Source organism: Hesperophylax consimilis, chromosome 5 (assembly GCF_061612785.1).
Source record: "Hesperophylax consimilis isolate HC1 chromosome 5, BYU_Hcon_1.0, whole genome shotgun sequence".
Classification (NCBI taxonomy): Eukaryota; Metazoa; Arthropoda; class Insecta; order Trichoptera; family Limnephilidae; genus Hesperophylax; species Hesperophylax consimilis.
In genome coordinates this window covers 34,505,483-34,517,964 of record NC_142840.1, presented here as the reverse complement: position 1 = coordinate 34,517,964, position 12,482 = coordinate 34,505,483, and the positions used below count along the sequence as shown (strand labels likewise).

Sequence of the window (12,482 nt, the reverse complement as noted above, 5' to 3'; positions counted from 1 at the left end):
GGTGAGTCCGATTATCCTTTGAGGATATTTACGTATATATATAATTGCTATTTCATATTAATGGTTACTCATTGATGTTTAGTCTATGTGGTTACACTAAAAAAACTTGGATGTGTAAGACGTTGAAAACTCGATAATCAACATATTTAAATGTGTTTTTAACTTCAATTGAATGATTTAAAAATAATTAAGAAATTTTGTTGTAATAAACTCAAATCTTATTTTGAAATAAAACAATTCATAATCAATGTTACATTGATCAAAAGTTGTCCTGCAAGAGTGATAGTTAAATCGTATTAGAACGTTAGTTATTATCATTAACCATTTGTGTTCGTATGTGACATTTTATAGGTAGAGATCTGAATAAATTTTATTTAACGCGCAGATTTATTTGATATGCATTAAGAGGAAATCAATATTGTATTTTAGATAATGCCTGATTTAATTCTATTGAAATAAGATATGTTTCCACAAAAACGGAAAAAAATCAAAACAACATTGGTCGTATCGATAGATATTATGCATTCATTAGTTCAATGATTTATTTGTGAGATCAGATTTTATATAAATTTATTAAATTTAATCATAAGAATTATTTATTTCATAATCACTACGGGTAGTAAGTTAATAAAATTTCAACACACTATCTATCTTATGTATACATAAAAATGAATATTTCCTCCTATGCTATTTATCCAATTGCAATGAAACTTTCAAAATGTGTTCTTATTAGTGTTAGGAGTGCATAGAGTGTGGTTTGATAGGTATTTTTTTACAAATAAAATGACGGGACGCTCAAGAAAGACTTAGCGCATTCTGCACTATAATGAGATACTGAGTCGAGTTACAATCAACATAGTGTAGTTTTTAACACCAACAATGTAGATTTCATGAAACTACATGAAGCGAATGATATAAAAAGTCGGGGAAGCCCGAGGAAGATATGAATCAAATATTTTTTTATGGTAAAATTAGACGGAGGAGACATGTGATGGACGAAGATGGAGGTGTACGGAGAATGTATAGACTTGGAAATGAATGGTTGAGTGAAAAGAGAAACTAATCCTTATTACATTACAATAATGTAATTTCAACCTTTAAAATGCACCCAGTTGTTACAACCTAAAATTAACAACCTCACAACTTTACCCCAAATCATTTATAAGTCCCCGAGCATCGCCGGGTACACGTCAGAAAGTATATTATAAAATGCCAGGTTTGATAATATTTAAGCGTTGGTATTTTACAGATCAAATTTTGTTAGTGAATGTCTTCAATTTAAAATAATGTTACGTTGAATGCAATAATGTTTTTATTTAATGAAAAATATTAATTTTCCGCAGAATCAAACGCTTTTCGTTTAAAAAATCCAATTAACGACATTTTTTTCTACGGGTAAGATATGTTAAAACTCATTCAATTCCCGCAGAGAAAATGAATAAAAATCAAATGTTTATCATTGCGTTAACCATTTCGGTATCTTCAAACCTGACAATTAATTTCATTACACGAATATGAAAACACATTACTTCATTTGATTGGATTTTCAGTACCTACTTTACCTATCTACAAATAATCGTAATCGACTCTTGAGAAACGACATTTCTTTAACCGTCGCAGATATCTATATAATCCAAAAAAGCGGTGGACTATTCTCTATAAATATTCAGTCGAAGACTGGAGAAGCGATCGGGGAAGAATTAATGTCAAAAGTCCATGGTGATAATAAAAATCTAAATACCGATCAAATACAAATACCTATCAAATGGCTCCATCTTACCGCTAATAAAGAACACATCAAAAGCGATTAACGTTTCACGTATAGTAAACAACTCACATTAAATAGACATTAGAATACCACAAGTAGGAACTAATCAGTGAGGAGAACGAGGCTTCGTTTAATGAAGTCAGATTAACAATCAACATCGATTATTATTGACTTAAACTATTTGGGTCTTGCGTCCTTAGAGCGCTGACCCAGAAGGAATTTAAACATTTTACCGTTTTGTGTGAGGATTTAAAATAAACCAATCTTCTCAGGAATAATTAAACTAGGATGAATTCAATAAGATTATGGACACAAATATAAGAAACAGTTCAAAATCATGAGCTAAACACAAAAATCGATAAGGTTTTAAGTATTATACAATTCAGCTTTTAGAACGTAAAACAAGATTCGTTCAAACCTGACCAAATTGTAACGGAAAAGGGTGATAGATTAAATAAATGGACTTGGTACCACCAAATCATAAACATACATGTCATATTAATTCTACCATCCTAAGTTAGGAACTTCGAGTACGATAAAGTCAATAGATAAAAATAAGAAACTGGACGTATTGTATAAGTAGGGCAAGCAGATTCTTTAATAGTAACTAGTTGCTAACCCTGTATAATTCATAAGTACCTACGTCCTGCAAATGAATTTGGGAAGTAGCCCCTAAATACTCGATAAACGTACTTAGTACTTGATTCTGTGCAAAGGAGGGCGGTTCTTCTGATTGACAATCCGTTGGTAACAGATTGATTGCCGTCTCTAATGTAATGAAGGCATGCTTAGTCTGTTCTATAGGTATTCTAATTGACCCTGCTTTAAGGAGCTGGTAGCATTGATCCCCGATGCACCGGTGAAACACCCGTTCACTGTTGATGATGCCTTCATGAGAATGGATCGTTTTTTTACTCGTTTTTTTTGTAGGTCGGCTCGTATGTGGAACGAGCTACCGGAATCTGTTTTTCCAACTTTTTATAATCCGGTATTAATAAAACCCTTCCTATAGGCCCTACCTTAAACCGCATCACAATGGGGTGGCAATATAATTATCCTGTCTTTACACTGTACAGAAAAGGGAAAACAACACGCAAGCAGCACTCTAAAAGAGTATTGTCATAATACATATCAGGGAGTAAACAGAATACTGAACACAACCTATTCATGAAAATATCCTAAATGAGAATCGACAGTGTTATTTGTTATTGGCATTCTATCTGTCTTGCACGTACTCTGTAGAGTACGTGCACTGTGAAGAGGTTTGATATCAGGCTTAAATACGATACGCTATAAGTGTTATTTTAATTCAGTGGGAATAAAAGATCGGAGGCAGTGCCCTGTGAAATAATTAGCACCCCATGGTAATCGCCGATCATTTGTTAGGACGGTAGGGCCGGTCGATTGGACTGTTGGCTGATATTTATTTATTGCCATTATTACTGCGCATATCCACCACCGGTTATGCTAATCGCGGGTGATAACTTTTTATTAGCCGAACGTGAATAAGACGCCCAACCGAATGAGTCCAAGGAATGCCGAAGGGCGGCGATTGATGGTACTGGCTTCTGCATACAATATCGTAACTAATAAAGTAAAATGCAAAAATGGTTTAATTTTTAAAAAATTGTCATATATTATTTTCTTGGGGAAACAGAAAATCCATAATCCAAGACTTTGAAGGCCCAAGCCTAAATCTTGACTAAAAACTTTGTATTTACTAAAAAAATAAATTATTACAACATATTTTAAAAATTAAAAAATTAGCTTAATTAATACGTAAAAAATAACGACTCAAACTAAATCTCAAATTGTATTTTTATGTCGTTTTTATGTGAATACCGCACAAGAATCCCAACTGCTCTCAACCGTCAGGAGCCAGTGAGACTATGGCATCCCCAATTGGGGTATTTTGTGAGGCTGAAGGTAGAGAGGAGGGGAAGGAGATGGGGAAGTAAAAAGTGGGAGAGTACTTGGCTATTCAGATCTGGTCACTAAACAAGGCTTAAACTATTTCAAGCAATGTTTCAATTCTGAATGGTGGTCTCACACCATGTTCCTCTGGAACGTGCCACAAGTATACTATATATAATTTTAAATTAATAAATTGTGAAGTAATTCAAATTCATCAAAATTTACATGCGCACGCCGGGATTTGAACCCGTGACGTTCGAATTGCTAGTCGATAACCTTGCATCTCTACCACGGAGGCCGTTAATATAATTAAAAAAACACAGCAAGTTCATAAAAATAATCCAAGATTCCCTCCGTTATTTCAGACAGAAAATCTTTTGATATTTTGTTCACTTTTGGAAGATAAGGAATAAGGTAAATTTCTCAGTTTATTTTATTACAAATTGTTCATGTTCTGTAATGTACAATGTACATGCCTATCTACTGAAACATTTAATAAATTAACTGTTTTTAAATATGCAATAACCACCCATCAATGTTAATTTGTGAACAGGTGGCAGAAGAATTCCTTCATCAATTATATTATTTGTAAACAAATAATAAGCGACTTTTTTTAAATGGGGTAAGTCTGCGAATGTTATAAATTTAAGAAAAATATCTTATTTTTATTCTTTACAAACATTGTTAACAAACACCGCAAATCCTACTCAAATCTTTCGGTTAGTTTTGTATGGGTCAGTTAAAGTTTGTTAATAAAAGGTAAATGTCAGAAATTACTTCCTGATTTTGTTCCTTTCCTACCTTGGTTTTGAATATCATTACATTGTGAACATTTGGGTGCACTGATTGGGACATTTAACATTAGATACGGATGATGTAATTATTGTCATTATTTTTATTAAAAGTTAGGTTTTTTGTTTTGAACTATGGTAACTAACTATTTATAAGAACATTAAATCACAGTACATTTAATTTAACTAGATAAAAAGTGTGTTTCAACAAAATACATGAATAGAACACTCTGCAACACAGTGTTGATAGAATCTTAAAAGAACACTTCAAGGCGAGATAATGTTTATATCAACTGCATATTAAAAACATAATTCTAATCGAATCATTTAGTATAAAATTGTTAAATAATTCATTAGAATGTATGAGTTAAATTATTACATTAATAAACCAAAGATTGCGCGTTAGTAGCGCTGTAAAACAACACGTTCCGCCCGTAACGCTGATTAAAACGTCGCACATCCAGTCTCCAGTCCTGTCGTCCGGGGAGCAAAGAGTCGGTTGGCAAATTTCATTTAGCGGCCATAGTAAATAATGCTCGAGAGAGTGAGTTATAATTCGAAGCCCGGGCTGAATCGCCTCAAGAGGAGTAAGTACATTGAGCTCTCGAGGGGCTGATATTCGACTTCGGATAAGCTGATCAGACTACGTCCAAATGTTAGATAAGATCCCAATAATAAATAAATATACAAAATACTTCGATTATAAACTACGGAGTGTCAGGAGCGGAGTCTTACTGCTTAGGGAGTATCGGGACCTAAAGCCTGGATTAAACTGCCACATGATCTAAGAATTATAACAGACTTGACAAAAAATAGAGATAAACTTAAAACTCATCTTTTTAGACAGTCAGACCACATTCGATGACAGGTGAGATCTCATAAAAATACTATTATGTACAAAATGATTGTAGTTGAAGAGTAACCTATTCTGAGTTCGGTAGCGTGATTTCGGAGCGTCAGGACCTAAAGCCTGTAACATACTTCCACGTAAACTAATAATGTTCACAGACTCGACAGAATTTAGATGTAAATTGAACTAAAATTGGTAAAAAAAATAACTATTGGGTAAGAAGAGTTTTTAAAGGTAATTTTATAAAAAAATCTACAAACCTAAAAATGAAAAATAAATGTAATATTAAGAGAAATAGAGAATTAAATAGCAATTCTAAAATCGTGCAGTAGAAGTGCGGTGTTTTTAATATACTATCCTCTGTGTGTAAAATTGTAAGTTGAAGTCACAAACCTGAACATTCTAATAAAGTGTAATTATTTGAAGTGACGTTCCGAGAAAGTATTATGTTTTCTGTTTGTAAATAGTTAGATTAAGCCTAGAAAGTAATATTTTTATAACTTTTATAACATTTTTGAGGTGATTTTTCTAAATAACGATGTTATACAAGTGATATAAGTGTTATACAATACTATACATACGATTCTATTAAATTATTATTATTAAGAGTAATTTGTTAAAGTTTTTTGAGTTCAAAAGATTGTGATAACTTACAAAGCTCGGAAAGGAGAAGGTGGCGAGATTTTGCAATATCTTCCTTTATTTCCGTTGACAGCTGTAAAATTTAGCGAATGTGAAAACAAAATGTTACGTATTGAGAGCATTATATTAAGAAATCAACTTTGGACAATTCTTACGATACACTCAGGGAACCAAAAATGTATGGTCAATTAAGACAAATTTATTGGGAGATGTTTTCATATATATCATGTAATGATAACAAAAAACCATATGTAAAACTTATAATGTAATAAAAAATTATTTCATAAGAATCGTATTTTTTGAGTGCGTCAAAACGTAAACATTGCAATACATCCGCATTTTCGAAGCAAATTGACAACTTCCAATGCTAAAACTGTTCATTTATGGTGAAAAGCCATTTTATTATAATGCCTGAATGGGCCCGTCACAAAATAATGAATTAGAAGATAGTAATAAAGCGTTTTTAATCATAGTAATTTAACAGTTAAAAGCCGAGCAAATCCCCAATCACCGGTTGCTTAACGGATTCAAAAATATTATTTCATCAATTTTAAGTGGTCATTTGGGCTAATACATTTTTTATTTCGTCTGAAATAATCTTCGTGAAATCAAATCATCTCTTAGAATAAAACTACCATAAACCGAGCTTATGGACTGTCAATACAAATTAAGTTATAAACATGTCCCATTTGAGTTATTCAGTTATTCCTGATGATCGCCGCTTTCTCTCACGCCGCAGCCGAGGGCCCGGGGCCCTACCCAGCCCAGTACCCACCTACCTGATACCCAAGTAGCCAGTAGTTGCCCAGTTGCCCAGGCTGGCCTCTCTTCATCATCTCTGGACCCTCTCCGCTACTGAAGAGGTAAATCTGTCACCCGGGCATGGGCACATTCCGACCACTCTCCTCACGCGGCTAGGACGGCTTAATTAAGCTGACCAAGATTGAGCCGAGCTCATTTTTAACGTTTCGCATTTAAATATTAAATGGGTTATGTAAATTCAAATATATAAGTCATACGTACATATATTGTGCTGAAACACATTGTCTTTGGTCTGTGTGCACGAAAGCGAGAGTTCAGACCCCAAATAATATTCTAGCATTTTTCTGGAACGAAGGGATAACAGCTTACACACTGGAATGAATGTAAACCAAACAATTTTCAAATATTTAAAACTATTTTACTGAAGCCTTTGTGAAACCCATTTAACGTTTCTCTAATTATTTTTATTTGCACTATGTATTGCTATTTATATTTATTTTAGCTTGGAGTAAAGCTGTCTCTGAGATTTGTAACCGATTTTTTTCTTTTTTATGATCAGAAATAAAATCAAATTATTTTAATATTATAGGTAGGTACTTATAATATGAATGTATGTTTCGTTGATTAACAATAAGATTTGTATGCTTTGAGACGAGAAAACAAATAAAGGCAATCCGTTAACAATCAAACATTACTTTACGAGAAGATGAATCGACATTTTTTGATTGAATGTTCTTCGTGAGTTGCATCCTCAACTGACGTTTCTCCTCCAATTTTCTTTTCAGTTGCGATATTTCATCGTTTAGTTCATTTAGCGAACAGTTTGGTTTTTTGATACCTAAAGGAAGTTTTTGTTTCTCTCTCAACTTTTTATCTTCCAAATATTCATGAATAATACTCTGCGCCCTGTGCTCTTTCTCCTTAGCCTTTTCCCTAAGATCGTTTACAAATTTCTTTCTCATTTCAAGATCTTCCTTCATTTTAATCTTCAAAATGGACAGTCGCTCTCTAAGCTCAGTCAAGGACATTTCACACATCAACCCTAGTCCAACTGTTTCAGTAGAGTCAAACGTTTTTTCTTTCTTTGTTGCCTTGGCTAGAGCTTGCAGTATTTTAATCTCTTGAATCATATTACAACGTTTTTCTAAATCTTCTTGTTTCTTTTTCATGACAGATATTTTTAACATTTCACTTTTATCTCGAACATCTTTAGCAATATCCTTGTTAGTATTTAAAACGTCTTCTTTAGCTTCTTTAATAGCTTTTTCAAATGCACGAGAGCTCTCTATAATAATTTTGATTCTTTCCTGCTCCTTCTTTTTCCATTCCTCTAACTTATTTTGCCATGAAAGTTTCTCTTCTAAAAAGCTTTCGTAATTTTCTTTATTCTTTTTTATCAACTTTTCTTTTGCAAGTATGGCGTCTTCGTATGAAAGAAGACCCTTTAGGTGTTTTTTCTCAATAATATTGAGTTTATCCTTTTCATTTTGTATCCGTTTTTCCTCCTCAAGTGCATCTAAAACAGAAGAATCGAATGTCCCGGAACAAAGAGTTTCCATCCATTTAATTTCAGTTTCTTGTTCCTTTATTATATTAGAACTAAAACGCAAAAGAGAAGACACCGTTGTTTTTATTGGATTAATAGTTTGAGAATATTTTGGCATCTTAAGCGGAACAAGTGGGGGACTTTTCCTTTCTAATTTAATTTTCTCAGTTGTTTCAACATATTTAGTCGATTTGAATGTTTCAGCATATTTTCCAGTTAGGTTTAAAGCTTCCAATAAGTGTCCTTCAGCTTTATTTTTATTATTTTTCGATAAAATCTTCAAATTTCTTTCGTGAACTTCAGCTAGCGTTCCCACCTCAACCTTTGTTTCTTCTTTGACAGGTTCCAGTTGCGTGTATAAATCTTTTTTTAGTCGGGGTATGTGAGATAAAACTCTCATATTCATAGGAACAGTAGGAGGTTTGATATTTTTCAAAGCTCCTTGTTTTTGAAAACTTCGGTAATCATTTAAAGCTTCTTGGATATATGGGAGCCATTTAACAAGTGGGCCAATGACGTGTTCAGTAACGTATGAAATATCATAAACGTATTGTGCGATATTCTTTGTTACCAATACGAAGTCAACCTTCGTTAAAAAATCTACTAAACACTTCATCAGCTTACTTCCAATCAAGAACTCAATGTTGAATAAATACTTGCGATAACAGTATTCATCAAATTTAAAGAAGATCCCGAACAGAATGATCTTGGTGTACATTTTCTCCGTTCCTTTCATCTTGCTGTAGATGGCTGTGGACATGGCGGTGAGGAAGAGATCATGCTTGTAGAGCTCCAGAAACATTTCTAAGTACTGCGCTGTGTTCTCGTCCCCTTCATTGTGCTGGATGAGGAGCTTCACATACTCGTGCGGTGATTGATCGTTTGTCTTCTCGAATTTAGTGCAGAGGTTAGCCAAGTATTTAATTGCGTCGAGATTAAACAGAACTGACATTTTCAACAATATTTTCGAAACCGCACATTCACATCTTGTAATCGATTTGTTTTATTTTGGCAAATTGGATACTGTCAAACGCTTTTGTTAAATAAGTTCCAATTTTTTTTTCAAAATTCGTCTTACTGAAAATAGTACCCACATAGTATGCGCCTAGAGAAGATGGAAATCCGTCTTCTATTTTGGCAACTATTCAAAAAATTCGAACAAAAAATTCGAATCGATCAGTCAAGGTGGCCAAAAGAGCAACTAACCAACGAAAAATATTTTTTTGCAACACGAAATTGTCCATCCACTGCTGGATGATAGGCGATATTTAAAAAAATGGCGCTATGCAAATCATTCAAATATTATTATAAACTAAAATTATTGACGCCCCCGATTCTACAGAAACAATAACATCCCTAACTATGCACATGATATCATTTGTATTTTGAAAATGTAACTACCTATAATTAAAAACACCGCATCCTACAAACAGCTTTATTTAAAATAATGAAAGTACAAAAATGTCATGTATCAATACATGTAAAATTGAATGTTTCTTTGTTTATCCTGTTCGCGTTCCTATACCATACATCCGATTTCACAAAAAAATTTCTACGTTTGTTCTTATTAGTGCCAGGAGTTTCAAGAGAAAGGTTTAGAAAGAAGAAAAGTCAGGAACGCTCGAGAAAGACTTAATGCATTGTCTCTGCACTGGAATGAGATACCGAGTGGAATTAAAGTCGACATAATGTTGTATTGTAAAAGTAACAATGGTGAGAAAATATCGGGGATGCCCGAGGAAGACATGCATCAAATAATGATTTGTGGTTAAATAAGATGTAAGTGATGATCCAATAAAGAGAATGGTTGAAGAGGTCGAAGATGCCCGAGGAGGACATGGCAAGATCAAGTGAAACAAATACTTATAACAATATGATAATATTATTTCCACCTTAAAAATGCACCCAGTTGTCATGTCCTCTAGAATTCACAACGTCAAAACATTACCCAAAACCGTTTATAAGTTCCCAAGCAATGCCGGATACACGTCAGCACTTGCTTTAAAAGATTAAATATTTAACCAGAATGAATATTAAATTTATTATTTGTTTTATCGAGTTAATAAACTTAAGGAAACGATTAATCGGTATTTTATTCATGCGGTCGGAAATTAGGTGTGAACGATTAATTCCACATTGTCAGTTACTCCGTCCAGTCTACAAGGGCCTATCAGAGTCAGTCCCCGACTGTTAAATGGCTAAATATCTGTGGACTCATCCTAATTAAGACATTTGCCTCGGATCGATTTCTGTATCAGTGGGCCGATAATTGTTTTTGTAACAAACTAACAACAAATCCAACGAATCCACCTCGTAGCTATTATATTTATCTCCCCATCTCATTTGCCGGAATACTAATGAACGAACACGTCCCCTCAACTTGTACTGTTCTTTGGCACGAGAACATCTCGAATCCGGTACGATGGCCATCCGACCCAACGTTCACATAGACATTGAAACAAAAGGGTAAACTTCTTCACCAAGCTTTTATATTTGTTAGTAAAAATGGTAAATTTGTTGACATCGTGCCTCGTTCGACGGAATTCAAACGAGACTTTTGATCCGATAATAAAATCGCGTGATGATTCTGAATCCAGAGTCAAACAATTTTTTTAAGCCTTCTTGTTAATCGATTTGCCCACTGAAAATATCACTCATTTGTTTTATTACCCACACTAGCGCAGACCTGTGAAATAACACCGGATAGTATAATTGTATAATTTGTAAAGCTGAAAATATTTATAAAAAATATTATATTGGCTTAGGGATTATTACCTTCCAAATTAAAAAAAAATTACCAATGACATTATAAAAATACAAGACACGTTACATTCATACAAATCGAACCAAAAATGTAACACCGCTTATGAAAACAACAGCCATTCGAAGAATATGTGTGTACGAATGAATCAGCTATACGGACCGCCCGCTGAAGTATGTCCACTGAACCTAGTTCAGTGAAATCACACGCGTTTTCTCAGTAACGTATCTTCACTATTAACCTGTGTCATGTGCTGACATGTTTATATGTTTTGTGGAAAATTAGAATTTAATCGACCATAAGTTTTGTCTTCAGAATAGCTGCTTATCTGCAGAAAAATTATTGTTTTGTTCCTGTCTATCGGCTACTGTGGTGCACGACGGGTTAATTCATATTACGTAGCATCTGTCAAAGGATTAAAAAATACAAATTTCGAATGAAATGTGTATTTAAAAAACTAAGAATTATTTATTTATAAAATTATTTTGGTATCTACTCTAATAAATTCTAATGTGTAGTTCCATTTTTTGTTGTTGTTGGAAGTTCGTCGAACTTTAGTAACATTACGCATCAGGCAGAAAAATTTCACATTACTAACCAGCTTACCTATGTCAGCCGAAATTAGTATGATTACCTCAAACTTTAAAGTTTAATAATATTACCGCAATCGATGACGCATTTATAAAAGACGAACTAATTTTCGGCACGGTATACTAGAATAATACGAATGATATTAACGAATAATAATAATCCACACGAACATTCGACGTTTGGAAAATAATTTCTTGTAAGAATTAAATCTTAAAATAGACTTGATTGTATAGTTTTATCATAACCGCATTCATCTAGTGAAATTAAAAAATCATATACCTACCGCGTTTTGCATACTATTCAACTACGAATAAAATAAACGAGAATAGCGGCGTTGCCATCTTCTAATCAAATGTTTACGTTGTCACCAGCATAAACAAAATCGTGGTAAATAATTTAATTATAGATAAATTTTGTGAATAATTATTTGAATATCTTTGCTATTTATCGCACGCATTCCTCGGTTCTTACTGCCTACATAGAAGAATTAAAAATATGTTACGATATCAACAAAAACAAAAACAAAAAAGTATCGGAGATATAAATTTAGACATTGCTAATGACTACTCCTCTTATTATAAAAAATACTTATGTACATATGTTGGCAAGTTACATTTCATGTTTTATTTTTACACAAGAAACATTGTCGGACTCGCCCCTTCTGAATCGATCACTTATTTACAAATATCAGAGATACACAAAATATAAAAACATTTTTAACGGATCGTTTAGAATATTTAAATACGACATGTAAAAATCAGAACTTACCTTTAACAACTGCAATTACCCTAAATAAGACTGTTATACACAAGCTTAATATTAATACAAACATAACTCGAGTCTCAATGAACCCAACT

General features: G+C 33.2%; 1 protein-coding gene across 1 annotated transcript; it reads right to left on the bottom strand.

Annotated features, from left to right (window-relative positions):
• Positions 1-7,404: 7,404 nt before the first annotated feature.
• Positions 7,405-9,225, bottom strand: LOC149423827 (cilia- and flagella-associated protein 99-like). Its single transcript, XM_089631900.1, has 2 exons — positions 8,972-9,225; positions 7,405-8,326 (listed from the first exon to the last, which is right to left on the bottom strand). The coding sequence occupies exons 1-2, from the start codon at positions 9,223-9,225 to the stop codon at positions 7,405-7,407; spliced, it is 1,176 nt and encodes a 391-aa protein (XP_089488026.1).
• Positions 9,226-12,482: the final 3,257 nt, after the last annotated feature.

What these genes read in the sequence shown, in the direction of transcription:
- LOC149423827 (XM_089631900.1), bottom strand. Translation starts at nt 9,225, where the DNA reads ATGTCAGTTCTGTTTAATCTCGACGCAATTAAATACTTGGCTAACCTC. An exon ending in ATGTACACCAAGATCATTCT is followed by an intron (nt 8,327 to 8,971) that starts GTTCGGGATCTT and finishes TTTGCGTTTTAG; the next exon opens with TTCTAATATAATAAAGGAAC.